Consider the following 27,980-nt stretch of genomic DNA (forward strand, 5'->3'; position numbering starts at 1 on the left):
GTCAAGGTTTCTGTGTTCAAGCAGTGTCGTGTTATGCAGCTGAGCTTCACGGCTTGCCATGGGTAAAGGAGTCCTTACATGCAATTTTGAAATGAAGCTGCCATTGCAGCTCAGTGTGATTGTGGGTTTTTGTGTCACTTGTGGCCAGAAAAGTGAACTGCATAAAGCAGCTCGAGCTGTAGGATGCTGCAGCAAGTAGTCTCCGCAGCTAAGTAGCAATACCTCTATGTGCTTGCTGGCAGAAAGTGACAGCAGGAATTGATAAAATGCGTAAAAAAAATTCCACTGGTTCATTCGCTAAAATTGCATGGCGAGCTAATTTTAGAAAGCAAAGCACTAGCTAGACATTACACAGAGGCCTTGAAAGTGGTGGTCACATTTGTGGATGGTTATGTGTGTTGTCAAGAGGTCTGTTAACATGTCTTGCCTATCTCTCACCACCCTTAGGTCATTTTCAACTCGTCAACAGTTCTACAGCCAAACGAAACAAAGCCTGTCGTGTATCTCAAGTTTCACCCACAGAAATCTGCTCTCCAACTGAACGCGACCCTCCGATTGCACACAAATGTGTCACATTTCAACATTCCTCTCACCTGTTACAGCGGCAGGCTCACACTGGTAATAAAATTTGTCAAGAGTGCATGGCATTTCTGGGCTACTGCTTGCAGTAATTTTAAAGGATTTCATGCTTGAGCTTCAGCCTTCACTTAAGTGGCAAGCAGTGAGAATTTCTTTCCTTTCTTTTGTTAAAATTTCAGAGGCTTCACCACGCAGTCAACAATGAGTCCTTTCTTGACTTCGGCACCCTTGGCATTGGCAACAAGCGCAGCATGTTCTTCGTGGTTATTAATGAGAACCCCATTGAGGTGAGTGTATATTCGGTGCTGTATTTTTGTTCCTGTTGCTAGCAAAGGGCTTTGTTGTTGTACGCAGTGCTTTTGTAGTGTTAGCACTCCTCTACTGCTGCAGAGGATATTGGTACTGGTTATAGTTTTCATCTGACGGTGAATGACAACTCATGCACATAAATATGCATGTGTAACAGGTGCAAATTAGTGACACAAGTGCTGTTCATATACCTATTTGTAATTAGTCTAATTTCAGTCATTCAAACTCAGAGGGGACTTAAAATTTGTTCAGATTACGCTAAGGTTTAATAGTGGAAAGCCCAGTAGGGTGCCTGCAATACTACACATGACATTGACATGACCAAAGTGCTAGTTCAAATGAACCGGAAGTTAGAATTCGATGAGTTCAAATTGACGAGATTACACAGTTTTAATTAATTTCTCGTGAATTTCGAAATTTTAACAAGGGTATGCATGGCAGCTGTTTTCCTGAATTTGTTGTGGTAATGCAAAACATCTCTGATGCATGATGCTTAATTCTCTTGAGGAGCAGAAGTCCTTCCAGCCATGCTGGAGCACATGACGCACAAAGGATGCTGTCCTACGAAACACTTCAGGAGAAAAGTGCTATGTGATCACTCTGTACTTTTCGCGCAGCACTCAAATCTAAGCAAAATGTTGAGGCAGCGAGCGCTCCAGACATCATAGCCCCCAGAAAAAAAGTGCATGCGCACAAGTAGGTGTGGTGAGATTGTTGCACAGTTTTTGTACGGAGAATATTCAAGATGTCTACTAAATCGCAAAGTGAAAAGAACAGAGCTAAACAGACAGTGGGCCTTATTGATTGTGTGTGTGTGTGTTGACCATGGTTAACTTTTTTGCAGGTGGTGATTAAACACTGGGGCACCAATATGACGAGGACTCTAGTCGAACTAGCCACTGAGGCAGAAAACAGTAGCACACTTGTTGGAAACTACAACTTCTCTAGTTCTCCGAGGCGGGTAGGTCCTTGTTTTTGTCAGCGCATCAATGCATTCAGTTAAATTAGAGATCTTGTGTCTCTACTCCTGCAGTGCTGCAGCTTTGTATAATGTTAACATGAGGTATGTTAGAGGCATGCTACAGGAGTGCCTATGCTTCTGGTTATACCTAGGTGAGCTTACTGCCCCTGCGTTATGCACTGTTCCGCATCAGCGTCACAGCACCTGAAACTGAAGGAGTGTTCTGGGGAGAGGCCTCAATAGAGACAAATCATGAGGTAAGTGCTGAAAGATGCATTTGCATGTTCTGAATATCATTTGGTACATGCCTCTTTTTTTTTGTCTTCTTTCGCACAACAGGTTCTTAAGGTGCAGTTCACAATGAGAACGGCGAAAGGCAGCCTCATGTCGGATCCCATCGTCTTTGAGAATGCTTTTCCGGTATGCCACCAGTCTTTAATTGGCTCTTGTTGCCGGTTTGCTGGGAAGCTGGGCGTAAGAGTGTTTTGCCGTCTTACCATGTAGTTTGTAATTGCATTGAATTACCAGTGCAGCAGATAAGCAACAATTTCTGGCTAGGCATTCACTGAAAAAGCATGCATGGTGTTATGAAGCTGACAATTTAATATAGAGAGTGCATCATCTTTGTGCTTAACTAACTACAGGAAAAAGGATAAGTTGGTCAATGCTGCACAGCCTGTGTAGCCAGCACCTGGAACAGTTTCAGCCCAGCTACAACGGCGTGATAAAATTAGGTGACATTGTCATTTGCTTTGTTATGCATTAATGCTTTTTTTTTAAAAAAACTTCTTGTCAATATCAGCATAAAGCTACCATAGGGCCTTTGGCATTTTTATTGTTCGGAAACTTCAGCCCTTGTTTGATGCCATATAGCATAGCACCTCTTTCGCCTCCTGTTTGTAATAGCTTTGACCTTTTCTTGAACTTCATGTTACCACGGCAATGTGTCATAGTATGCTTATAGCACTGGTGAAGCATTAGTGGTATGCAGCTTTTTCTTCACTCTGTTCCTCTCCTTTTCTTTCGTAGGGGAAAGTGTCATCGCAGAACCTCTACATCCACAGTACATTTTCGCACTCTATGACAGTGACCTCTGTGCAAACGGTTCCTGAAGATTCTAGGTTTTACTTTGAAGTTACTCAGAACGCTTCGCCTGTGTTGCAGCCGAGGAGCAAGAACTGGGTAAGCGGGGCATATTTTTTATGCTCACGTAAAAGGAGTATGGACGCCAGCCTTTCAAGCTCTGTTGTTTGCTGATGGTGTGCAGCACCCTGGGAAGAGCACAAGTGGAGAAGACATGCCCCAGTGTGGTTTAAATACAGTAGTCTCCTGTTAAGACGCACTCTGTGAAGACGAAATCCCATATAAGATGAACCATGTGAGATAGGACTCAATGTTAAAAAAAAAAAAAGAAAGCTACTTAAGATTAACTGTTTCACATGTTCTTCGGTTAAGACAAACTTTCACCGCAGTGGCGAACTGTGGCGGCCCCATGCAACGGCACTCGCAGGGCACCTTCATGGCACTGCCAGGAAAGAAAATATATAAAATGCTTCTGCTCAAGAATGTGCACCCCCACAAGATGGCTTCCATGCACCTTTCATTTGTGTTTTTCTTACATTTTCTGAGAGGACTAATAAAAGGGTAAAAGGGGAAGCCATCATGTGGGAGCGTGCTTTCTTGGGTGAGGCTTTTTTGTCGGTGCAGAAAAAAGAGGGCACCATTGCATCCATGTCCTGTGCCGCATGTTGCCTCCAATAGACTAAAAGATGGGTGTGCACAAAGTTAACTGCTCATTGTCTTGGGGCTTAAAAAAACTCTGGAGGCACATTTTTCACTAAGCCGATGTTGCAACATGCATTATCATGGCGCAGAAATGGCCAGAGATCAGCACTATCCTCGTTTCCTGCACATGCACAAGTACCTTGCTGGACACAGCTCTGAGCAGGATGGAAAGAAAAATTTAGATAGAAAAACACACGCAAATAGCAGCTACTGTGGGGCATGGTGAGAAAAAAAGAAAAGTAACAAATCCTTTTTCAAGTAGAATAATGGAAGCTTGTTTTGTGCCCTCGGCCTTCAGCTCGCTTCGCGCATAGTGCAGTAAATGCTGTATTTGCTATTATCCTCTCTCTGAAAGCCTATTTTATTCATTGTTGTCATGTAGCATATTGTCACCGATAAACGGTCGAAGCACTCAAAACCAGGTTTAATAAGACGTGCTAGGCGTGCAAGACAGCAGGGAGCTCATGCAAGGATGAAGACGAAAACCTCTAGCCACGCGAGTGCGCAAGGCATGGCAAGTCCAATCTAAAACAGTTTGCCCGCGGTATGGCGCCACTGGATTGATTGGGACTGTAGAATTACTCCCCCTCTCTGAAGGGCAACGACTCGGTGCCGTAACAATGAGAAGCACGAAGACAAGAGACAGCGCATGTGTTCAGCGGCTGGTGTGGGCACGCCTGAAGCGCTAGCGGGCATGGTACAGCTTCATCCGTGCGACATGGACGACTTCGGGGGTCAGCCGTCTAGAGGAGCGAACTGTGCCCTGGGGAAGAACTTCATAGTTTACCTCACTGACTTGGCGGAGTACCTCGTAGGGGCCAAAATATCGGCGCAGAAGCTTTTCGGAGCGCCCACGCATGCGTATTGGGCTCCAAACCCAGACTTGTTCTCCGGGCTGGTAACTAACAGCTCGGTGGTGGAGGTTATAGTGGCAAGCGTCGAGTAGTACTTTTGCCAGTAGTACCTTTGACATATCCGCGCCAAAGTGCGGGAAAAACCCATGTGACCAGAAGATGGGGCATCATGGCACGCCTGCAGAACTTCGTCGTGCAAGGCCACAGGTACGACGAGCAGATAGGCAGCTTCCGTCGGGTTGTAGTTTTTCTTATACAGAACGCCATCACGCAAACAGAATGACGACAGTCCACGTGAGAAGATTCGCGGGGGCGACGCAGCGCTTCCTTCAAGATACTCAATGAGAGGCCGTAGTTCACTGTCGTTCCTTTGGTGTTGAGTGAGGACCGACGTGGAGATGGCGCCGAGAAAAATAGAATCGTCGTCGGGATCAGCTCGGTTGTCCTCGATAGGAGCACGAGACAGACAGTCGGCATCACTGTGCTTCTTACCGGACTTATAAACGATGGTGACATCGAACTCTTGAAGGCAAAGGCTCCAGCGTGCAACCCGTCCCGAGGGATCTTTGAGGTTCGCCAGCCAACACAGCGAGTGGTGGTCACTGACAACCCTGAAAGGGCGGCCATATAAGTACGGGCGAAATTTGGTCACTGCCCACACAATGGCCAGGCATTCTTTTTCGGTGGTGGAATAGTTTGCCTCAGATCGTGACAAGGTGCGGCTCGTGTATGCAATTACGCGTTCGAGACCATCCTGCCACTGCACAAGGACCGCACCGAGGCCGATGTTGCTGGCGTCTGTGTGCAAAGTGTCCAAGGATGGGCGTACTTTGGAGACGAGTTCGGAGGTCTTCAAAGGCCTTCTGTTGTTCCAGGCCCCAGGAGAACGGTTCGGAATCTTTTGTGAGGCGGGTGAGGGGCTCAGCGATCTGGGAGAAGTTCTGCACAAAACGCCGATAATAGGCGCAGAGAGCCAGAAAGCGGCGCACGCTTCGCTTATCGATGGGCACAGGAAAAGCAGCCACGGCGGCCGTCTTATCGGGGTCGGGGCTAACCCCCTTAGCACTCACGATGTGGCCCAAAAACTTCAAGTCTTCGAAAGCGAAGTGACACTTTTCGGGCTTCAGGGAAAGACTGGCCGACCGAATTGCTTCGAACACAGAGTGCAGGCATCTCAGGTGCTCTTTGAATGTATCAGAGAACATGGCAACGTCATCCAAGTACACGAGACAGGACTGCCATTTCAGGTCGGCAAGAACAGTATCCATCATCCGCTGGAAGAATGCAGGAGCCGAGCACAGGCCGAAAGGGAGCACCTGGAATTCGTACAGACCGTCCGGTGTAATAAAGGCAGTCTTTTCCCGGTCGCGTTCGTCCACCTCGATTTGCCAATAGCCGCTGCGTAAATCTAGCGATGAGAAGTACTTGGCGTGGCGCAGCCGATCCAGGGAGTCATCAATGCGCGGCAGAGGATAAACATCTTTTTTTTGTGACTTTGTTTAAACGTCGGTAATCAACGCAGAACCGTAGGGTTCCATCTTTCTTTGCTACTAGAACAACAGGCGACGCCCACGAGCTCGTCGACGGCTGTATCACGTCGTCCTGGAGCATTTCTTGAACTTGGCGGCGAATGACATCACGCTCCTTTGAAGAGATCCGGTAAGGTGGCTGACATAACCGCCGCTGGTTGGCGTCGATTATAATTCGGTGCTTTGTGAGCGGCGTCTGCCTAACCTTAGAGGTCGAGGCGAAGCAGTCACAGAAAGACTGGATAACGCTTTCGAGGCAGCGTTTCTGATTAGACTGGAGGTTCGGGTTCACGTCAGCTTTTATGGAAGTGGTCGGTGCTTCCACTGACGCCGAGGCTTCGGGCAAAGCGTGCTGTCCCGCGAATTCGCCGAGTTCTTCGAAATACGCAGTAACTGTTCTGCCAGGCAAACACTGAGGTTCACAGCCAAAATTGGTTACCAAGAGCTCGGTTCGGCCATTGTTCAGCTCGACAATTCCGCGAGCAACACAGACTTGCCGACCAAGGAGCAGCGACATGTTGGTTTCAGCGATGCCACGAGTACCAGTGATGTCGTCGCAATCTACGGTAACAAACATGCTAGCTCTTGGCGGGATTAATACGTGGTCGTCAAAGACGCGCAACTTTGTCCTGCGTTGCTCGGGATCGCCGTCAACAGGGGGTTGAGTGGAAAATGACACGACCAGCTCCTGAAGGTTGATGACAGCACTGTACTTCCGAAGGAAATGCAAACCAAGTATAAGGTCTTTGGAGCACTCGGGTAGCACAGCAAAGCAACCAGGGAAAGTAGCACCGCGGATCTGGTTTCGTGACATGCAGACGCCAATTGGCGTAACCACATGTCCGCCGGCGGTGCGGATCTGGGGTCCAGACCAAGGGGTCAGAACCTTTCTGAGGGCCATAGCTAGCCGACTGCTCATTACAGAAAAGTCAGCGCCGGTATCCACAAGTGCGGTCACATCGCGATTATCAGCAATTACTGGGATTTCGGCAGACATCAGCCGGTCACACCCCGTCGTTGTCGTTGAGGTCGTCGGGTGAGGTCGTCGTTGGTCGGATCGTAGCCGCGAATCGTCGGGTGGAGGCTCTTGACTTGATCCAATAGCGGCGGCCCTACCCCCGGGGGATGCCGTCTTCAGTTTTCCCGATATGGGGACGCGCCTCTGAACTGGCTAGAAAAAGACGGGCGGCTTGGCGAAGAAAACCGTCTTGGGGATGGCGACCGAGACTGGCGTCGCCGCGAGGTCGTTGGCTGCACGTTATCGGACAGGTACTGCTCGATGTCCCGCGGCCGTTCTCCGTAGCGTGGTCGAGGTGCGTCAGGTGGAAACCCCCTTAAACCCATTCTGCGGTAGGGGCAGTGGCGGAGGATGTGGCAGGGCTCCCCACAGTGGTAGCAGAGCGGCCTATTGTTTAGCGTACGCCAAACGCGCGCTTTGCTCATGGTGGACAGGGGCTCCTGCGGTACGACAGGTACAGCTGCAGTTGGGTACGCCAGTGAAGACACAGGAGTGACGGGAGAAAAGGCTTGTCTCACTGGCCCAGGACGACTTTGTAGTGCTTGACTGTATGTCATCACATAGGGCGCTGGCTGCAGAGCTGGTGGCGACTGAACAGCTCGCCAGACTTCATCTCGGACCACGTCCGGTATGGCAGCGACGCTTGCCTGTGGAGCTTCGAAGCGAAGTTTCTCGAGTTCTTCACGCACCAGGCTCCTCACAAGCTCTCGAAGCTCCTCAGTGGGTAACGACGTGGGCGTGCAGTGGTGAGCGGCTGCTACACTAGCCTGACGGCCGTAGTGTGCGCCCCGTTCTTGCAGAGAACGCTCCATGCTTGTTGCTTCCTTGGCAAAGTCGGCCACTGTTCTTGGCGGGTCACGTACCAGTCCGGCAAACAATTGCTCTTTGATGCCGCGCATTAGGTGGCGTACCTTCTTGTCCTCGGGCATAGCAGGGTCGGCGCGATTGAAGAATTGCGTCATGTCCTCGATGAACATGGCGACGCTCTCGTTCGGCTGCTGCGACCTCGATTGCAAGGCGATTTCAGCCTTCTCCTTTCGTTCGCTGGTGTTGAAAGTGGCTAAGAGCTCTCGGCGAAAGATCTCCCAGTTAGTGAAGGAAGTTGAAATGGTAGGCAAAACAGCGCTGACGGACGGGACGGAAGAAGGCGAGACAGACACATGCGCTGTGTCAGCGCATGTGTCTGTCTCGCCTTCTTCCGTCCCGTCCGTCAGCGCTGTTTTGCCTACCATTTCAACATGAACCAACCAGCCCGACTCAGCCCTCTCCTTAGTGAAGGAAGCTTTGTGGTTCTCATACCACGTCTTGGCCGAGTCCTGTAGTGCAAAGTACACATTCCGCAATTTGCGCTCACCGTCCCACTCGTTGAAGCCCGCCACACGGTCAAAGCTGGCCAACCAGTCTTCGACGTCTTCAAACCTTTCACCGTGGAATGATGGGGGCGACCGAGGCGAGTGAAGGACGAACGGCAGGGCATTCCCGGAATGCTGACTTGTCTGGCTAGCCGTAGTGGACGTCATGGTCCTTGCTGGTCTTGCGAGCTGGCCGAACTCTGGTTGTAGGCCTCGCAGGCGGCGGCTCGCCTTGTGGACTGGTGTTGTAGCCACGCGTTGAGAACTGACGTCAAGAGTGTCCTCGAGGTCAGCGTACATGGGCCGTCACCCAGCACCTCCACCAAATGTCACCCATAAACGGTCGAAGCACTCAAAACCAGGTTTAATAAGACGTGCTAGGTGTGCAAGACAGCAGGGAGCTCTTGCGAGGATGAAGACGAAAAACCTCTAGCCCTGCGAGTGCGCAAGGCATGGCAAGTCCCATCTAAAACAGTTTGGCCGCGGTATGGCGCCACTGGATTGATTGGGACTGTGGCAATATATATATAACCCGTTTACTAAGAGCAGTTCACACTGTGCACAGCAGATGGCGCCACCAGGATGGTGGCACCATTCCTGGCCTGCGGAGCCGCCGTTAACAGCATTGGCGTGCAGTGCAAACCGCTACTGTACAGCTTGTATTTGAATGTCAGATTTGTTCTTAACTGCTGCGATGGGCGATGGTACAGACGCGAAGTGTATTTTGAACCAGCAAGCAGGGAAGTAGAGGAAAACGTTTCTGTGGTCGATTACCGGCAAAACTGATGAAGCTGTTTACATTTCATGGCACAAGCGGCCGTTTTCTGAGCATTGTCTTGCAAGTTCATTCTGGTTTCTGTGAGGACGGAATGTCTGTGATATGCTGTGGGGAAGTACTAGTCTGCATGAAAAAAATAAAGGAAGCATGATACTCCGCCCTTGTTTTGTGGTCAAGTGGCCAAAGCATGACAAGGCAACAGAGTGTTGTCAGCAATAAGATAATTTAATCAAGCTCGTGGCAAATGTACTATGTAATAAGCCAGCAAGCAAAGCATTTATTATTTTTCACTTACTGTAAAGAACGCACTACTTCTTAATCACATAGGCTGCACAAACAAGAAAATCTGTTTTGAGGAAAGGAAAGGTGTAGTTTGTAACTGTCTCAATTCTTGGTGGAAACCTCAACTGTGCCATAAGGGAAGGGAGTAAGGTGAGAGTGAAACAAGAAAGAGAAAAGGGGACTGCAGCAGCTTTGACAGTGTTGTATGGAATGGAGTATGGTAATATATTGTAGTAATATATTGTGCTGCTGTATTGCCACCGCATTGTCGTTGCAGCATTTTAAAAACTGACTATTACTGTGGACACCTTCATAATGAAGCCGTCATGAGAAAGCAGGCGAGTGCGTTCACACCTGCAAACTTGCTCACTTAAGGGGGGAAGCTGGTCTTAGAAATCAATTTTTGTTAATGAAGTCACAATAATGAAATCTTCACGAAACACGTATTTTTGCGTGCAGATTTCAAATATGTGATTCAATTTTATGTAAAACAAGTGCTTCCTTGCGCACTTATGTAATAATGTTATGTAACTTTTTGCCAAGAGCTTTCAATAAGTTTTGCTGCAGGAAACTTGCTAGAACACATTCCATTGGCTTAACTTGTCATCAAGCTATGCAATAAGGGCAAATTATTATCCTGCCTATCATAGAAGTTGAGTTACAGGGTTTTGAATTGGCCACTTTACAAACGGGAAGAAAACTTTGTACTATTCGTGATGATTTAAAAATCCTATAACTCACCTTCTAAAATAGGCAGGAGAATAATTTTACCCTTATTGCATAGCTTGATGTCAAGAGAAACCAATGGCATGCAATCTAGCAAATTCCCTGCAGCAGAATTTCTTTCAAACTCTCGGCAAAAAGTTACATAACATAATGCATAAGTGCACAAGAACTTGTTGGATGTTGGACATAAAAATTAAATTACATATTTGGAATCGGCATGCAAAAATATGTTTCCTGAGGATTTCATAATTGTGACATCATAATTGTAAATTTCATAATTGTGACTTCCTAAGACCCTCTTCCCCCCTTAATTTCTACAACACTTACTGATCCAGTATCTCGAATAATTGACTACTTTGGAACTGCACATATGCTGCGGGTCCTGAACTCTGATGCAGTTTTCAGTCTTACTTTTGCAAGAGCATAATTGAACGCCACTTAGTTCTTGAATTGGCCTTTGAGTAACTTGCATAGTTTTGCTTTTCAAGTCTGAACATTAGCGGAAAATAAGATAAAATCTGGAAAATAATCGGGCTATAGCATGCGCATACACATTGAGTTGTAGATCGTGCATGCAGTGCTAAGTGGTGAACATTGGTAAAAGGACATGCGCAGGAAAAAAATGTCGATTTTTGTTTAAAAATCACATTTTTGGTTTTTACTTGTTTTATTATGTTTAAGCCTTCTTGTTTAATTACCAGCAATACCAGCTTCGAATATAGGCATTAAATTACTAAATTGCGATGCAAACATTCCAAGTGTCCGAAAAATGAGCAGTATCAGCTACTTTCATGGTGGTAACAAATTTGAATAGTGGCGTTTTCAATCATTGCGGCGCAGCAGTTAGGTAGAGAAAATCTTCTTCTTTCAGACGCGTCCTCAGGCAGTTTCGTAGCTTGAAAAAGAAATTCTAAATTACTTTTTTTTCATGTCCCCAAGAGCTGCATCGCCATGGTCGCTTTGAATAACTTGAAACGCATATTTTTCCGTTGATGATTTTCATGCAGCTTAAATGCTTGTGCAAGACATTTTTTGCACTTGTGCTTGTCGCATCACAATGAAATTTAGCATGGATACGCTTTACGTTATGGAGAATGCAGATATACTATCTTTATTGGTATTTATAGTTGCAAGTGGGATCCAAAATTGTTACATTCATTATCTCATTTAAGAGACATTCAAAAGAATATTCATTTTTTATATGGCACAAACTTTATTCTTACTGCATAAAAGCAGTCATGGTAAGCAAATTGGGATATTTTTCAGTACGAAGCAAAACATTGCAAACTTCTCAAAGGACACAGAAAGGGAAGATGAGACACTGGCACTCACTAAGAACTCAAGTTTTATTCTTCTGACACCTTGCTGAATATACAGCAAGCACCAAAAACAAGAAGAAGAACAAGGCCTGATAGACAGACATTGAAACCAGATATCGTGCAGGTGAACTGTTATCACCGAGCTCTTGATAAGAAATGCAACTCCTTATCCAGAAGGGCTATGGAAGGAGTGCTGACACAGCACTTTCTTAGACTATTTTCTCGGCCCAAATGATTTCTCGCGTGGTTACAGTGTGAAACCACCTGTTTCAGGCCATGTGGGTGTTCACTGCCGAGGTTGTAAATGCGCACCTGTGTTGAGTAACACGAGCGTGCTGCACAGGTGTGGTGATGAAACCATGCAAGAAATCATTTGAGGCCGAAAAAATCATGAGCGCGCTGTGTCAGCACTCATTCCATAGCCCTTCTAGATAGAGTTGTTTCCTATCAGGAGCTGGATGATCATGGTTCTCCTGCGTGATACGCGTATCTGTCTATCAGGCCTTGTTGTTCTTCTTGTTTTTGATGCTTGCTGTATATTTACCCAGGTGTCAGAACAATAAAACTTCAGTTGTTAGTCAGCACCACTGACTCATCTTTACTTTCTGTGTCCTTTGTGAAGTTTGCACTGTTTTGCTTCATGATGAACAACCACCTAGCTAGAGATGCTTTATTTTTCATTGCTGTCATATGTATATACTGGCAACAAATAGGTGCACAAAAACATGCCTATGTTTGAAATGCATGACTTGCAAAATTGAACCAAGCAAGGTAGGCAAAGATCTCGGAATTGTGAAGTTTTCAGCCACCTGTCACAAATATTAACAAAATGTTTTGTTCTGGAGCATGTCCCCTTAAGCCTGTACATATATTCCTTAACCCTATCAGGCAAAAGTACCTAGCCTGAAAAACAAGCTTTCAAGTCTACTGTAGTTTAATACAGCGCTGTTATTCACTGATTGCTCCAGTATTAGTTTCCATGGTTTGTGGCATCAAAAATGGGTACACAACGCTACAACAGGTCACGTGTATAGTGGTGCATTCACTGCTTCATTATCTGCTGAGAATAACAGAACCACAACAAGTCACGTGCGCTGAAGCAGATTATGGCAGTAAATACATCACTGTTATATGAACACACATGATTTGTGATGGCTTTGTGTACCATTTTTGGGTGTCTCAGCTCAATGAAACCAAAAGGCTTTGTGAAAAATAGCACTGCTAGGCTGGGAGTTTGACATGTTCAACCCTTGTCAAAACTTAAGCTGCTCTTGAAACTGCATGTTCATCTGTTAGCACACTAGGGCATCTGTTCTCCACTTCTGTCATTAGCAGCGCCCATGCTGTTGGTGGCTCAGCTGTTATGGCGCTCGGCTGCTGACCCGAAAGACGCGGGTTTGATCCCGGCTGCAGTGGTCGAATTTCGATGAAGGCGAAATTCTAGAGGCCCGTGTGCTGTGCGATGTCAGTGCACGTCAAAGTACCCTAGGTGGTCAAAATTTTCGGAGACCTTCACTACGGCGTCTCTCATAGCCTGAGCCGCTTTAGGAAGTTAAACCCCCCTAAACCATAAGCTAAACCAATTCTGTGATTAAGGCCCCAGTTCACTGTTATCAGGAAGAAAAACGGAACCTGAAAACTTGATGTGCCAGTGTACTGTGTTTATATGCATCCTCTTGATTGGGATATGGGACCTTTCGTTAATATCATTTACAGTTCTTGAAAATATGCATTAACAATGTTGTGCCGTTTGCAGGGGCTTTTCTCAAACCCTGTAATAAATACTTCGTACCAAATCGGTGTGTTTTGTGGCAGTAGCACTGCTAAGCTGGGAGCTTGGTATGTTCAATCCTCTTCAAAATGGCTCTTTGAACTATGCTGATCTGGACACTATATTTGACTGTTTTGTGTGACTCTTGTCACATTCCTGGCATCCCAGATCTCTGAAAGTCGAAAGGGGACTGAATTGTCTTGTTAATCTCCAAAATATTTAACCATTGGAAATGCCACAGAAGCCTCATCACCTGTCCAAGTACCATGTTTTTTCACAATTGGGAGGTGGAGGTAGCCGAGCTACTTATATGGGGCTTTTTTCTCACCTTCCCTGCCACATCTCATGTATCATTTTGCTCTGTGGTAAATAAACTCCAAAAATAAACTTCAAACAATTTTCTTTTGGCAAAGCCTGTAACCGTACATAATTCAATGCACTGGATAAGCCAATGGTCATATTCCTTCAGATATTGTACAACATTTGTCTCCATCATGTGAGCATATGCATTCTGTGTCACTGGAGTTTCATCTAGAATTTCATGCTTTGTGCACTGTTTATGCAGGCAGGAAAGCTCTACTTTGACCCAAGGCGTGAGTGCAAGCAGAAGTGCTACAGTGGGCTGCCAACAGCAACAACAGGTGAGACCACAGGACATTTTTAGCACTAGTTTTCATAGCTTTGCTGCAATACTTAATACGAGAATATCACCTATTCAAATTCTAGGTAAAGTTGGATGTGTTTTGCAATTTCTTTGCAGAGGGCCATCAGTGGCTGTCTGGGTTGAGCCTTCCAAGTGATGTTGGTGATTCAGACCTAGAGCTCTTTCAAAGCATCCATGGCCGCTGGCTGGCTCTTCAGGAGAGCAGGAAGCATGTGTGAGTGCCTGGCATTCGATTACTCGTAGCTCCGTCAGTTCATCAGTGCAAGCTTTGTGTTCCATTGCCCACGATACACTGTTGCATATGCACTCAGTAAGCCCATTCAGAGCACCAAGAGTTTTTCGCTCTCCCATCTGGTGCCACCTTTTTGTGTGAAAGCACTACTTCTCTAACAATCGTGAATTCTGAAGCCTTAACCCTTGACCTTTCAGATGAAATGACCTTGGCCGAATTTGACTAATACTATGATGGGGCTAAGAAAAAGAATTGGAAAAAAAAAAGGTGTCCCGCCCCATGCCAGGCCGAATTTGACTGCCCGTGAACATGGGTGTGCTCAGGTGGAAGGCATCTTTGACCTAGTCTCAAAATGGAATTGTCCCACCTCCATAAAGGGGGTTGCCCCAGTCTTGTACACTTTACAGAAAATAAGTAACCAGTTACTATTACAATTACTCCATCTGAAATGTAACTGATTGCAGTGGTCAGTTACAGCCCTAGAAAAGTAACTGAATAATTACAGAGCAATAATAGAGTACTATTGCTTTACTTTTCATCATTTTCACTTAATCATCGAAGTCACAGCTTCAATGACCAACCAGGTTATTCCCTATTTCTGCGGGCTGTTTCACAATAATAAGAAGATGGCAAATAGGTATCACATTGACGTGGTTTTCTCTGGCTTGGCAAGGTCTGTGCAGTGCTTGGTTATCGAAAGCACGAATCATGCTAGGAAAAGCACATCACCAGGTACGCAAAATGCAGGAGTGAACTTATCTATAAGATCCCCCTACCTGCAATAGTGTTTAGAATGGACAAATGGGAAAATGCTACGAAGATAGGGATGCAGATCAGAGACCTCAAACTTGTTGCCACACTATTTAAATGGTCAACCCATCCGGAATCAACCACTGTTACTGTCTCATCATATTTTTAACAATGAAAACAATTCAGAACAGCTAGTAATAACAGTTAACTTTAGCATCATGATTGCCAGCTGTATATGAGAAGAAAAAGCTCCCATCTCTTCTTTCTTGCAAAAAACAAACTGCGTATACATGAAACTTCCTAGTGAAGATTGAATCAAATATTTGAAGGTTATTGCTTAAAGCATCTGCTTTCTTTTGTTCAGCAGCTAACTGTTGGAAGTCTGCCTTCGTGCACTCAGTGATTTGCAAACAGTCCGTGCTAAAACACTTCTGTGTTGAGTTAGCTGTGTGACCTGTTTTCCAGCATCAATGTGACCCTGAAGGTTGACACTAGTGAGGCACAAGGTTTCCACATGGAGGCCCAGGTGCTTTTCCAGTGGCCAAAGCTCTCAGCAAAGAGCGTTCTCAAGTTCCCAGTCACACAAGTTGGCAACCTTACGGCAAGTTCTGAAAACCTTCTCACACTTTGATCTATCGCATTTACAGCCTTGTGTTGTAGCCCGTGCTACACTAGCACTTTATGATGGCTTTTGAGTCAAGGGCCTTCATGATTCTTAATTGCTATTCAGCTGAAAGGGCTTGTATCATTGGTATCGTTACACCTACGATCACTGTCAGTCCTTTTGTCCTAGCTAAAACAATCAGCTCACGTTTCTTTAAAAACTATGGAAAATATGTCAATTGTTTAGTTCTGTAAACTAATTTCAAATGTTCCCAAAATTACTGTTTGCTTCAGAGACGAGCTGCAATGTACTTGTGCATTTCGGTGCAGGCCGATGTCTAGTTTTTGTCATGCTACCTTAATATATGCTTGGTTGCATTGCTTTTGTATCCCCACAATTTTTGTTTCTAGAATATCATTTATTTCTTTTTAATTCCTTCGAATGTTATCTCCAGCATGTAATTATGAGTACACCAAGAATGTGCACTACTGCTGCTCGAATGCCGTTCTCATCTTTGTAGTTCTGTGCTCCTGCATTGACTATTGACTTGACAGCCATTGAATCAATAGACATTCAGTGAAAGGGCCTTCAAAGTCTGTAGAAACACCTTTTCTGTTTGTAAGCTAACCCGGCAGTTGATGACGACAGCGGCTTCCCAAAACGTCCTTGGAGGAAGAACTTCCAGAATCTTTGGCATGGTCTTTAAATTGGTGCCAGTGCAGACATTGCAGCATTTGTGGCCCCACTTTTTTGGCATGCGTTACCTGCTTGAAACCTCGAGGGAATATTTCAAGCAGCCAGACAGCCCAACAGACAGCCAAGCTCAGAGACTGTAGCGGTACCGCTAACAGTCCTGAAAGCATGGCGTATTGCAGTGGTGGCCTAGTGGATTGAGCATCCGCCTCGCATGTGGGAGGTTCAGGGTTTGATCCCCAGTGCCGCCAGGTACAAACCGGTGGTATTATGGCTACAAGCTTTTCCCTGGCCTGGTGCTCGGCCTCTCGGGGGTGAAGTAATTGGGAAATGGGTCTTTGGCCCCACCTTGAGTAGACACTAAAGAAACCTTGTGCATGGCACTCTTTGGCCAATGCTGCCCTTGTGGGATAAAAATTAATCACCATCATCATAAACAGGAAGCACGGAATAGTGGGGAATTAGTTCGTGCTTCTATGCACGGCGCAAAGATCATTGTCTGTTGCGTAGAAGATGCGGTTTCACGCTGCAAATGGCAGTCATGTGCTCCAAGTTACAATTTTTTTCTTTTCAGTGCGTGAAGCATTACATGTTCGCTTCACCACTGAGAATGCCTCCGGCATAATCGGCTGAAACTGCAGCACCTAACTGGGCACACAAGGTGCGACAACAAAAACAAAGCATTGCATTAGTAGCCTTGTTTATCTTAAGGAAACACACGCTGTTTGCATGCAGTGTGGTTGTGCGCTTGACAGAGAAGCGAATGCAGCACTCATTGTTTACATAGCCAATCGAACATGCCCAAAGCAAGCCGGCAAACAAGAAAGGTATGCCAGAGACCCCTATATTTTCTTCAAGCAAGTACCTCACCTGGAGGTCACCACTATGCGGACTTGTAATACCCAAACTTCAAACTGGAAACGATTTGGGAGCTCAGTTGCGCTGCTGCCAGAGAACAAAGTGGTTCATCCAAAAGGCCGATAAAAGGGGAGCAAAGGTCTCTGCACAGGCTAGGTAGCGAACGTAACATTTCTTGGTTGTTTGACTTCAGACTGCACGCTTTGCTTACTGTTCGTTTGAGTGCTTTTCCCACGGTCATCTAGCAGCACCTGCTGCATTAGACTGGTCTGGCATTCCTCAGTGTGGTGACAATGTGCTTGTGCACTGCAGGTGAGGCAGCTGACACTGGAGAACCCGTCTAGCCTTCCTGTGCTGGTCCAGGTGTTGCCGCTGTTCTTGTACCCGGATCTGGACGCCGCCTTGACCATGGCTGCCCACTCGACCAGCATGCTGAACCTTTCAACAGCCACCAAGAGGGAGCATAACGTGTTCACACTGCAGGACTTGGAGGAGCACAATGTGAGCATGACATGGACACTCAGGAGATGTATTACGCTTCCTTACCATAAACTGGATAGCTTTGAATGTGTCTGTCTTGAAAAGGTGCTTGAAATACGCATGTAAGGACAGCCGATAATCCGCAGCAATGTCTTGGATTTGCTCCTCAACAAGCTGCATCCTTCTGTTCACTAGTCCCATGTGTGGCTTATAAAAGTACCGTATGTTGCCGTGTGTAAGTCAACCTTTTTTTTTTTTGCAAACCTCTTTGCAGTGCCTAAGGTAGTTTTGGCCAAGCCACAGGTAGTATGTGTCTCACGTTGTTGCTCCCTCCTGTCACAATATATGGAATTCATGACTGAATAAACCATTACTGTGCACAACAAAGGTCCCGTTCCTTTTGTGTGTTTGGTCCTTGTCTTTGTTGTGCGCAGTATCGGTATATTCAGTCATGAGCCAGTACCAACTAGCCCAACTTGCTGCTCTGTGTATTACAGTGTGTGGAGCTCCATGTTTCAAAAAGCAAAATTATTCATTTGTATGCAGAGCAGTTCCGCTGACAAAAATTTGAAGTCTGCCTTGCCATTTACGCAGGTAGCTTGCGCTGGTGGTCACTTACAGGCGAGTGATCGGTAGTGCGAGAGCAAACTTCCGGTAACGTTTAGCGTGTGCATTGCGTGCCGGAATCCTAAACTACAAGACAGTCGCCAGTTCGGTTTTATCACTTGTGACCTCTATTCTCCTATGGCTGCTGGCCTTGCAATTGCGTCGTTACGTGTCTATTGCTGTGAGCTGCATCTATGCTGCAATGTTATTCCACGGAAAACAACATAGAAGTTCACTGTAAATGCACTGCTACCTTTTTTGATTGTCTGGAGGGCAGCTGCCAACTTATATTAGGTCAGGTTTTTTTTTTTTTTTTACCAACAAGGGCTTCATGTCAACTTATATTCGGAGTCAACCTATATGGGGCGATATGCAGTAATTTCTTGTGTATATGCAACAGTGTAACTATACTACTTCTGTGATTGGGGCAATCTTCTGACGGCTCTTCATTGCAGCCACAGATGGCATCTTATGCATTCTGTCAAGTGCTTGTATCCTTGTATTACATCAGTATTTTCACGGCACTGTGGGAATCCATGGTGCGTTATTTTTTAATGCGTTGTTAGCATTACTAACCCCCACTTTCACACAGTCTGTCTGTCTGGTGTTGTGTGATGCCGCCGCCACCATCCAGGAGGCATCCTTCCTATGCCCATCCACCGCCAACTTCCTAGCCCCACCCTCCAAGAGGTCCCCACCCGCCTACCTTTACTGCCCAAAAGCCTCCACCCACCACAGACTAACCCACTCACGCCCTGCAGAGGCTTCACCCACCACGAACCAACCTCCTCTGCCTATGAGAAGCCTTCACAGCACTGGAATAAAAAAGCGATGGCGAAATACAATGCAAAGACTCAGCGGAAAGGCAATCATTGTAGAAGCAAAACATGCAACCATTATTGCTGACTCATATTTGTTGCTACGGCCACAGTGGTCGAATTTCAATGGAGGCAAAATTCTAGAGGCCCATGTACTGAGCAATGTCAGTGCACATTAAAGAACCCCAGGTGGTTAAAATTTCCGGAGCCCTCCACTACAGCATTCCTCATAGCCTGAGTGAGTCGCTTTGGGACGTTAAACCCCCCTAAACCATAAACCAGATTTATTGTATGCATGGTATGATCACCTGCGCTTATTTTTTTTTGCTTGAGTATTACATATATATGTAGTGCGCTGTTTAGAGATATTAATTATAAGTATAGATATAAATATGCCTTTGATGAGACCTGGCTCTGTGGGTTGCTTTCTTTTTTTTTCATGGGAAGCCATGGCTCTCGCTTTCTTTGCCCTGCTGCACTGGTACTTTAACCATGCCCCCTGTGCCTTTCTCCCGCAGTCGAGCCCTGACAACGTGTTTCTGGCTTACGGCAAGGGCCTCGAGGAGTACTTCCATGTCCTGACCCATCGGAAGTCTCTGTCCTTCCAGCTCACGCCAGGCATGAGGGTGCGTTTGAAGCTCGGCTTTTCACCCAGAGACGACCAGCCGGCGGCTTCACTGCTTCTTATTCGGTATGTCCATGAATCCATTTGTACAATACGCATGCCTTGTAAAAACTAACCTTGTTGCTTTGCATTGTGTTGAATGGATTTCATTACATTTTTTACTAATACTACTGCTTGTTTTCTCTTGTCCTTGTGAAGTTGGTAAAAACTGACATCTCTGACTTTTTTGGGGAACTGTCACGCACCTCATAGGAACACGTACCTATTCACAGCCGACACTGATTTCAGACGCTGTAGAATCTGAAAGTTTGGAGTGCGGCTGAAGGCACAATTTGCTTCTTAATCCAATGTTATCTCACTGACGTGGTATTTTTCAAGTTAGGGATTTTTTAGACTGTTTAATTGTTTGAACCACTTCATTGGTCCCGTCGAGTCCAAAAAAAATTTGTCAGCAACTGTAACAGAATTTCATAGCCTGCAACTGGTGTGAGTAGCAAGCATTTGGTCAAGTCAGTGAAAGAATAATATGGCTCCCCAATATAGCATCAGTAAGCACCTAACTGTATCAAGTGGTTGCCTTATTTTTGTGTGGCATTCATAAACTTCTAATGAACATTTTGTTGTTCAAAAAAAGGCAACGATGATAATATTGTTGTCCGGAGAGGTACGCTTTCTTTCTCTGAGCATTTGTTTACCACTGTTCACATATAATTAGTTTTGTTGAAATACTAGACTAATAAAATCAGAGGAAACAGCTCAGCTCCAGTATGGAAAAACAGATCTTTTTAAAGAGTTGAGCCTAAGCTTTACTGCCCCTGTGTACAAAGATGCACATCGTTATTGGTGCTAAGTGGATGAGTCCACTGGGCACAAAATTTGTCCTCGCACAAACCATGAGAGGAGCTGTGCACAGACACGTCGGACCTAGTGTTGTCAAAGTGGCCATTTTCTTTGTGTGAGTGACACTAGCAGAAGTGCATTTGACTTGTATTTCGAGTTAAGAAAGATAACAATGTTCTGGTGGTGCACTATGTTTCTCATGTATCACCCGTTGCAAAAGCTCTCAAGCTGACGTGCCCTTGGTGGGAGTACAGTCACATGCTTGGTTACTAAAAATGCTCTGTAGATTTGTGGGTGATAGTGGGACACCTGCTTAGTAGTGGAAACACAAAGCATGAAGGCTTGTACCATGCCATAAGGAGTGATGGGTGATCCAATTTCGCTTTTCTTTCTAGAACGAGCAACTGCAAAAATTTCCTAGTCCTTCCCTATTAGCAGGGTTGAACCCATGTATCGATGTTCCTATTGTGGTGATCGATGAACAGGAGGTGAAATTCCTCATTTCCTGACCTTAGCTGTCAAACGCATGTCAGTGTGTTTCTCACTGTTACCAAAGCTTTTTTATATTATACACCTCTTATTTCTGGCGTTAACCCTTTCAGGCGCCACTTTTGTTTCCGTCAAAAACAAATATTTTAAAACCTATATATAGACTGTATTTACATGATTGTAAGTCGACTCGAATGGAAATTGACCCCCCCCCCCCCACCCCATATTGCATATGAGGGAACAAAAAAAAATCTGGGAGGTTGTTTAAGCTTGGCTTTTAATAGTAGAACGTGATAGCATTATCCGGCCGCCGCCGCTTATCGTCAGCCTCTGTTGGCTGCCACGCGCAGGTGTGCCCGTGGGCACAATCCAAAATGAAAATGTATTAGTCACTGGAATACTCAACCACACTTGCGCTGTCGTCCTCACTAGCCCTACTGTCGTGATCGCTGCTACGGTCCCACAGCACGTCATTCTAACGTCGTCGTGCAGCGAAATCCCGAACTTCGCCAACAGCCGCAACACGACATCGCATGTAACCGCTACAAATTTTGCCTTGCTGCTGCTGCCACACCTGTATCACCCGTTGTGAACATTGAACTTGTGGCCCGGTGTGCAGTTGTTCATTTCTTGAGCATAAAGAATGACGGCCATTTTGAATGTAGCGTGAACTAGCGCTGGACGCTTACCGGAGCACAAATGACGATTGACGAAGCACTACATTAAGAACGCGTAAAATGCAGCCGGCAGTCGTCAAAGTCATCAAAGCCAAAGAGAAACTGCGCGTGAGCAGCGTCGGCTCTTCCATCAGCTACTGATACTCCCCCCCCCCCCCCCCTTCCCCCCCCCCCCCCGCCACTACTGCCATTTTGAGTGGAGCAGCAGCTCTTCCATTAACTATTGACACTCCCTTGAGCGCCGAGTGTGCAGTTGAAAGTAAAAAAGAAACTTGGAAGACGCTTCAACTTCTTTTTTAAGATTACAATACCACAGCGTTATCGGCCGCCTCCTTTTATCAGCAGCCACAATCTGTAGCCACATTTGGGGAGGGGGGGGGGCTGCTGCTTTTCAACTTCACTGCAGGGAGGGGGTACCGGTTCTGTGCGTTTAAATAGCAGCTGCTCAAGGCCAGCACCACGAGTGATGTGACGGAGCCGTGGAGCAAAAATGTAACCACGCTGTAGCACCCCTGATATCTCGTTTGTCTTGCCTTTATTTATGGCGCCATGCTTTGGTTTTGATTGTAACCCAGCCCCCCTTCCACCCCACTTTGAATTTTCAAATTTTAAAGAATCGTTCGACTTACAAGTGCGTAAATATGGTATATTCACATCTCAAGAAGGACAGTGTATTTGTCTTCAGCGCTAAGTACCAGTGGGTAATTTTTTTGCAGGGATGTGCAGAATTTCTCGCAAAGTGTCACTGTGGTAGTGTGCTGCACCTAACACTTATTTCTTTCTTTTAGATGAATTTAGCACCTTTCATATTGCAAATACGATGGTTTTAAGGATTTGTTTGGTAAACACAAAAGGGTGCGGCTTGGAATAATTTTCTGTTTCAAAGATGCACATTGATTTCAAAATTTATTTTTTTAAACCTTATAACAGGTGGCAAATTATGTGTGCTCAAAAATGGCGGATGATGTGCTACCTATAGTTCACTGTTTTGTTATATATTATGCATTCCTTTCGCTATATGGCTTAAAAACCATCGTATTTGCAATATGAAAGGTGCAGCACACTATTGCAAAAAGCTGTGTGTCCGCTTTATACACATGTGCACGTGTACTAAATGCCTTAATAAAGGGCTAAGCCTACCTGTCACTTAGTGCCGTGTGTTGTTCCTCTCCTCGTCTGTCATTGTATTTTTGTGCTGTGTTTATCTGTGCTGCATGGGTTTGCACCGATATTTGTTTGACTGCAGGAACAACCTGACGGTGATGAGTGCAGTCATGCTGAAGGGCCAGGGTGGTTATGGCCAGCTTCGTGTTGGAAACAAAGTTCCAGGCAGCGACTCAGTTCTTATTTTTGAGCTCTCTGAGAGCCACCTGAAGGACTGTGACGGTGGGTATTTCAAGTGTGATGTAGCGAGCTCAGTTGAACATGCTCCTGAGAAAAGGTGTATGCGTATATAGTTACTTTAGATGTGAAATGATTTTACACCCTGGAAAAATTATTTAGCTCACTGCTAGCATATGCCACTGTTACCGCTACCATAGAGTGATAACAGGCACATGTTCTGTGCACATGGGTGCAGTTGATGAAACATCTTAGTTTTCTGTTACCACACTGCTGCTACTGTTACCACACCAGGAATTGACTGCGTCTACTTACAGTGCATTTGTGCATCCAGTACCCAGCAGAGTGGTGACTAGTGGTATACAGGAATGCTGTGCTCAACATTTTAATAATCTGCGAAGAGTAACCTCCAGACCAGCTGTGGTGGCTCAGGCAGTCAACGCTGAGTATGAGTTAACTTGGTCACTCCTGGTCATGGCAGCCATGCTTTCATGGAGGCGAAATACAAAGACAGCCGGGCCTTTGATTTTGGTGCACAGTAAAGATCTACAGGTTGGCAAAGTTAATCCGGAGCCCTTGATTACAGCATGCCTCTTAGCCCAATATGTTATTTTGTCATCTAAACACCATTCATATGGACTTTCATGCTTGTAGATGGGCCTTAATTGGTGTAGTGTTTTAAGTTTTCATTTTTATATGCTACATGCAGACAACGTCTAAAATGAGTCAAAGCATTCTTTATTGTATGTTTCACAGCAGCAGCCATAGGTGGGGCATTTGAACCGTTGCAGGGAAGCCGTGTGTAATGAAATGGTATCCCAAGTTTTTTGCACCCTTTCCTTTGGACTCAACTCTTATCAACCCCGGTAGACTTGTCGTTTTGGTGTACCATGGGTGTGCCATGGACTCTTTGGGGTCCGTCTTAGGAGCATGAGTTGGAAGTGGCAAGAAGCTTTTAAAATGTAAATGACAGCAGCAAAAAGATATGTAAAAGTGACAAGAAAAAGCAAAGGTGTTTAACACATTCACTGCTTCATGGGTCACCGGCAGGTCATGCCATTTATCCATGCTGTGGGGCCTCAAATACTGGGTCACATAATGAAGCCACAGGTCAGATTTTGTTGTGAGGTCTAAGGAGGTGGACCTCACTATAAAATCTGTCCCACGGCTTCATCGTGGAACCCAGCATTCGTGGTCGCACAGCATAAAAAAAATTGTGACCCACCGGTGACCCACGACGCAGTGAACATGTTAAGCATAACATTACGTCATAAGAAGCCGTCGCAGTGTATTTTGGCTCAAAAAGAAATAATTTTGAAAGCAATCGAAGAAAAATATGTAATTGCAGGTGTATATATAGACTTTTCGAAGGCATTTGATAGCATAAACCATGTTACTTTGTTAAAAAAACTGGAAGTATATGGAATACGTGGAATACCTCTCGACCTCTTAGTCTTACCTCGAAAACAGAATGCAGTGCGTTTCCATACAGGAAATTCTATCCACTTGCCAGCCAATAAAAGCAGGTGTCCCCCAAGGCAGCATACTTGGTCCCCTATTATTTAACTTGTACATAAATAATATTACGTGCATTAGTAGCAACGCAGAATACGTAACATATGCAGACGACACGACAATATTTTTTCGCAGTCGTTCCTATCATTCTCTTCAATCTGAAATAAACAACACTCTGGAAAAACTGACCACCTGGAGCGAAATAAACTCTTTACAGATTAATGCTAATTAAACAAAGGCAATTATTTTCACTACCAGACAAGCAGCCAGCGCTCCAGAGATGACGTTCACTTTAGGCGACGCAGATGTAGAAATCGTAGATTCTATCAAATGTCTTGGTGTCCACTTTCACAAAAATATGTCCTGGGACACGCACGTTGACCACGTTACCACACAGATAGCAAAAGCTGCTGGGGTCATAACTAAATATAAATCGTACTTTCCGACGGCCGTTAAATTACACATTTACAATTCACTTTTCCTTTCACATGTTAACTACTGTCTCTTAGTGTGGGGTAAAACAACACTTGGTAATTTAAATCGCATACATGTCCTACAGAAAAGAGCGATCCGCAGCATAGCAAATGTTCATTATCGTGAACATACATCCGAACTTTTCACTAAATTTGACATTCTTTCCATCCATCATATGTACTCATTCTACCTTGCAAAGCGGTATAAGCATGACTCGCTTGAAATTCTCCGTACACTTGCTAACTTGACCCCTCAAACACGACACTACAATACACGCACTAATCTAATTTGGAAAATTCCTTACTCACGCTTAAGACTATCTGAACAAATGCTCCGTCATGCCCTACCGACCCTACTAAACCACCTTCATTGTCAAGGAATTAACATAAGCACCATTACCAACAATATGCTTAAGTCCTTTGTAATGCGACAGTGAGCGTGTATGAAATTGTCTTATGTATTTTTAGAAATTCTCTTGTAGAATTGGTGTGCTATCGTGGCTGCCTTCCTTGTACATACTGACCTTTATTTGTGGCTCAAAAATGAGTATATTATTTTTGTATTGCATATTATACGTACTGCCTTTTAAACTTTCTAATGTATAAAGATGTATGTTTCTTAATCTTCCACTGTATATGCCTTGTAAATAGGGGGCTCGAAGCTCGTCAAGTGGAAACTTCCACTTTTTCTTCGAGCCCTCCTCGTCCTCCGCTAATCTTTTTGTGAGGAAGAAATAAAATTATTGATTGATTGATTTAGCTACACAGCAAATTGGTTGCCGCCACAGAATAGGCATTGTGAAGTAAATTTTGTGCGCACAGGCATCAAATTGTTTTATTTACTTCCATAGTAGTTGTATAATTGTATAATTATACACGTATTATACACACATATAATTGTAGTTTGCTGAGTTGTCTCTGTTGTCGTGCTCTGTTCTGTTTGGAGAGGTGCTGTGTTTTGAAGCACATTTTGCCTATGCTCAGTTCGTGACTATTTTATCATTGTTATTGCAGAGTGATACTGACAGCTGTCGCTTTCTTTTATGCTACACAATAGCTTGAGGGCCCGCAAGTTTTTGTATGTGGCCATTTTTTTTTTTAATTCTGTTCAGTCTTCATTTTTGCTGCAACACTATTTTTTAGCTTAGTTCTACCCTGCAGTGCTCGAAATGTGAGCTCACATTTTTTCTGGAATTACGGGAGATAAAGCTGATGTTTTCTTTTTGGTACAGGTACGAGGAGCGGGCGCCTGATGCAGCCTAATTTCACGGTACGTCGGGGGTTCACAGCTCGCAACACTGGTCAGCTTCCGGTGTTTGTACAAGGCTTCTACATTAGTGGAAAGCCGTGTCAAGGCTATGGCTTCCGAGTGTTGGACTGCCACAGCTTCGAGCTTAAGCCCAATGCCACTCGACGCATCGACATTGCGTGAGTAGCTACACAGCGTAGCAGCTTAATTATTGATCCTTTTCTGAGGCTGTTGTACTAGACTGCAGAAGCAACACCTCTTGATGTCTCTTTCTCTTGTTGATACCACGCTTGTATATGTAGGAAATGATGCTTTAATAGTGGGTTTTATCTTCGTGTTTGATATTGAAGGTTCTCAGCTTTTCTAGTGGTTAACACCTGATAAAGGGCATGACTAGGGTGCAAGTAACATAGCTGTTCAGCACTCATTATGAGAAAACATAACAGGGATTCACAGATTCTGCATTAGCAAGGGCAAGCTTGTTTGAAGAGGAAAAAGTGCCACTAAATTTTTTGTAAAAGTTGGACTTTCTGGATTTTTGTTGAATACTGAGTGAACCAGCCAGGAGGCTCCAAAGAAATTGTTTAATAGTTAGTCCTTACTGAGGGGAGCAGATATGTGCTTTCAATTTCTGCTATTATTGGTTTTTTGCTTCTTTGCTTGGTTAGCATGATGCAGTTGATATGTGATTTGAACTCCTTAGTGCCACAGATTTTGTGTGAAATATTTTAATTATGAAACGTCTCCAATTCTTGTAATAAAACCTCTTTAATTTGGACTTAAGGTAGTGAAAAAACTTCCGGTTTGTTGGTTTTTGGGGAAAGGAGGTGGCGCAGTATCTGTCTCACATATGGGGGGAGTGCCTTAAGGGAAGGGATAAAGGAGGGACTGAAAGAAGGAAGGAAGAAAGAGGGGCTGTATAGCGGACGACTCCCGAATAATTTCGACCACCTGGGGATCTTTAACTGCACTGACATGCCACAACACATGGGCACTTTTGCATTTCGCCTCCATCAAAACGCAGCTTCCGCAGTTGGGTTCAAACCCGGGAACTCCGGATCAGTAGCCGAGCGCCCGGATCAGTAGCCCTTCACTGCAGCATCCCTCATAGCCTGAGTCGCTTTGGTACGTTAAGCCCCCATAAACCAAACCAAACAAACACAACTCTGGTTGAGCAGCGTTAAAATTTATTTGAAACAAATGAGTAGGCAACATTTTGAAATTTCTCAAATTAACTGGGAGTATGTGTGAATTATATGAGTAAATAAAATTGATGCTAGTCAATCTATATTGCATGTTGACCTACTCAATTTCACCTGCTGAGAAAAGGTATTTCTGCTCTTCTCAGGTTCACTCCAGATTTCATGCTGTCGCTTGTCGAGCACACACTGGAGCTGCAGACAAGTCTGGGCCCCGGCCGGGTGGCCTACAAGATGTCAGCCACAGTTCCACGCCAGTACTTGGGGCTGTGTCAGGCAGCATTGCCGCGGCCTCGCTGGGAGCCCTTCATGCAGTGCTGTGCCCTCAGTGCTGCGCTCTTCCTACTCCTCTGTGCACTGGCGTATGCCTACCTGGAGCGGGACCGCATCCTGCACACAAGCTTCTACCCTCTGGCCACCCTGTCCGGCCATGGCACCATAGTGCCTCCCACTGGAAGACTGCAGCCCTTCGACCTGCGCTCCCTGGCATCTCCTCAAACTCCGACAGCAGTTCCAACCGATGGCCAGACCTTACACTCAAGGTTTGTGCTAAGTGCCGCTACTCTCGTGAATGCAGACCACACATATGTAGACCACCCCTATG

The 27,980-nt window shown here is 45.3% G+C and overlaps 1 protein-coding gene across 2 annotated transcripts in view; it reads left to right on the forward strand.

Moving 5' to 3' along the window:
* Tmem131 (Transmembrane protein 131) overlaps positions 1-27,980 on the forward strand; it is a 71,240-nt gene that overhangs the window by 19,819 nt on the left and 23,441 nt on the right. For both annotated transcript variants that reach the window (XM_077663429.1, XM_077663430.1), the window contains exons 14-27: positions 448-618; positions 759-866; positions 1,733-1,849; positions 2,002-2,106; positions 2,189-2,269; positions 2,879-3,031; positions 13,829-13,904; positions 14,024-14,141; positions 15,375-15,510; positions 17,377-17,565; positions 19,487-19,659; positions 22,846-22,985; positions 26,161-26,356; positions 27,526-27,918. In XM_077663429.1, the coding sequence (XP_077519555.1) occupies positions 448-618; positions 759-866; positions 1,733-1,849; positions 2,002-2,106; positions 2,189-2,269; positions 2,879-3,031; positions 13,829-13,904; positions 14,024-14,141; positions 15,375-15,510; positions 17,377-17,565; positions 19,487-19,659; positions 22,846-22,985; positions 26,161-26,356; positions 27,526-27,918 (2,156 nt within the window). The remainder of the gene's footprint in view (positions 1-447; positions 619-758; positions 867-1,732; positions 1,850-2,001; positions 2,107-2,188; positions 2,270-2,878; positions 3,032-13,828; positions 13,905-14,023; positions 14,142-15,374; positions 15,511-17,376; positions 17,566-19,486; positions 19,660-22,845; positions 22,986-26,160; positions 26,357-27,525; positions 27,919-27,980) is intronic.

The sequence above is a fragment of the Amblyomma americanum genome, chromosome 4 (assembly GCF_052857255.1).
Source record: "Amblyomma americanum isolate KBUSLIRL-KWMA chromosome 4, ASM5285725v1, whole genome shotgun sequence".
Taxonomy (NCBI): domain Eukaryota; kingdom Metazoa; phylum Arthropoda; class Arachnida; order Ixodida; family Ixodidae; genus Amblyomma; species Amblyomma americanum.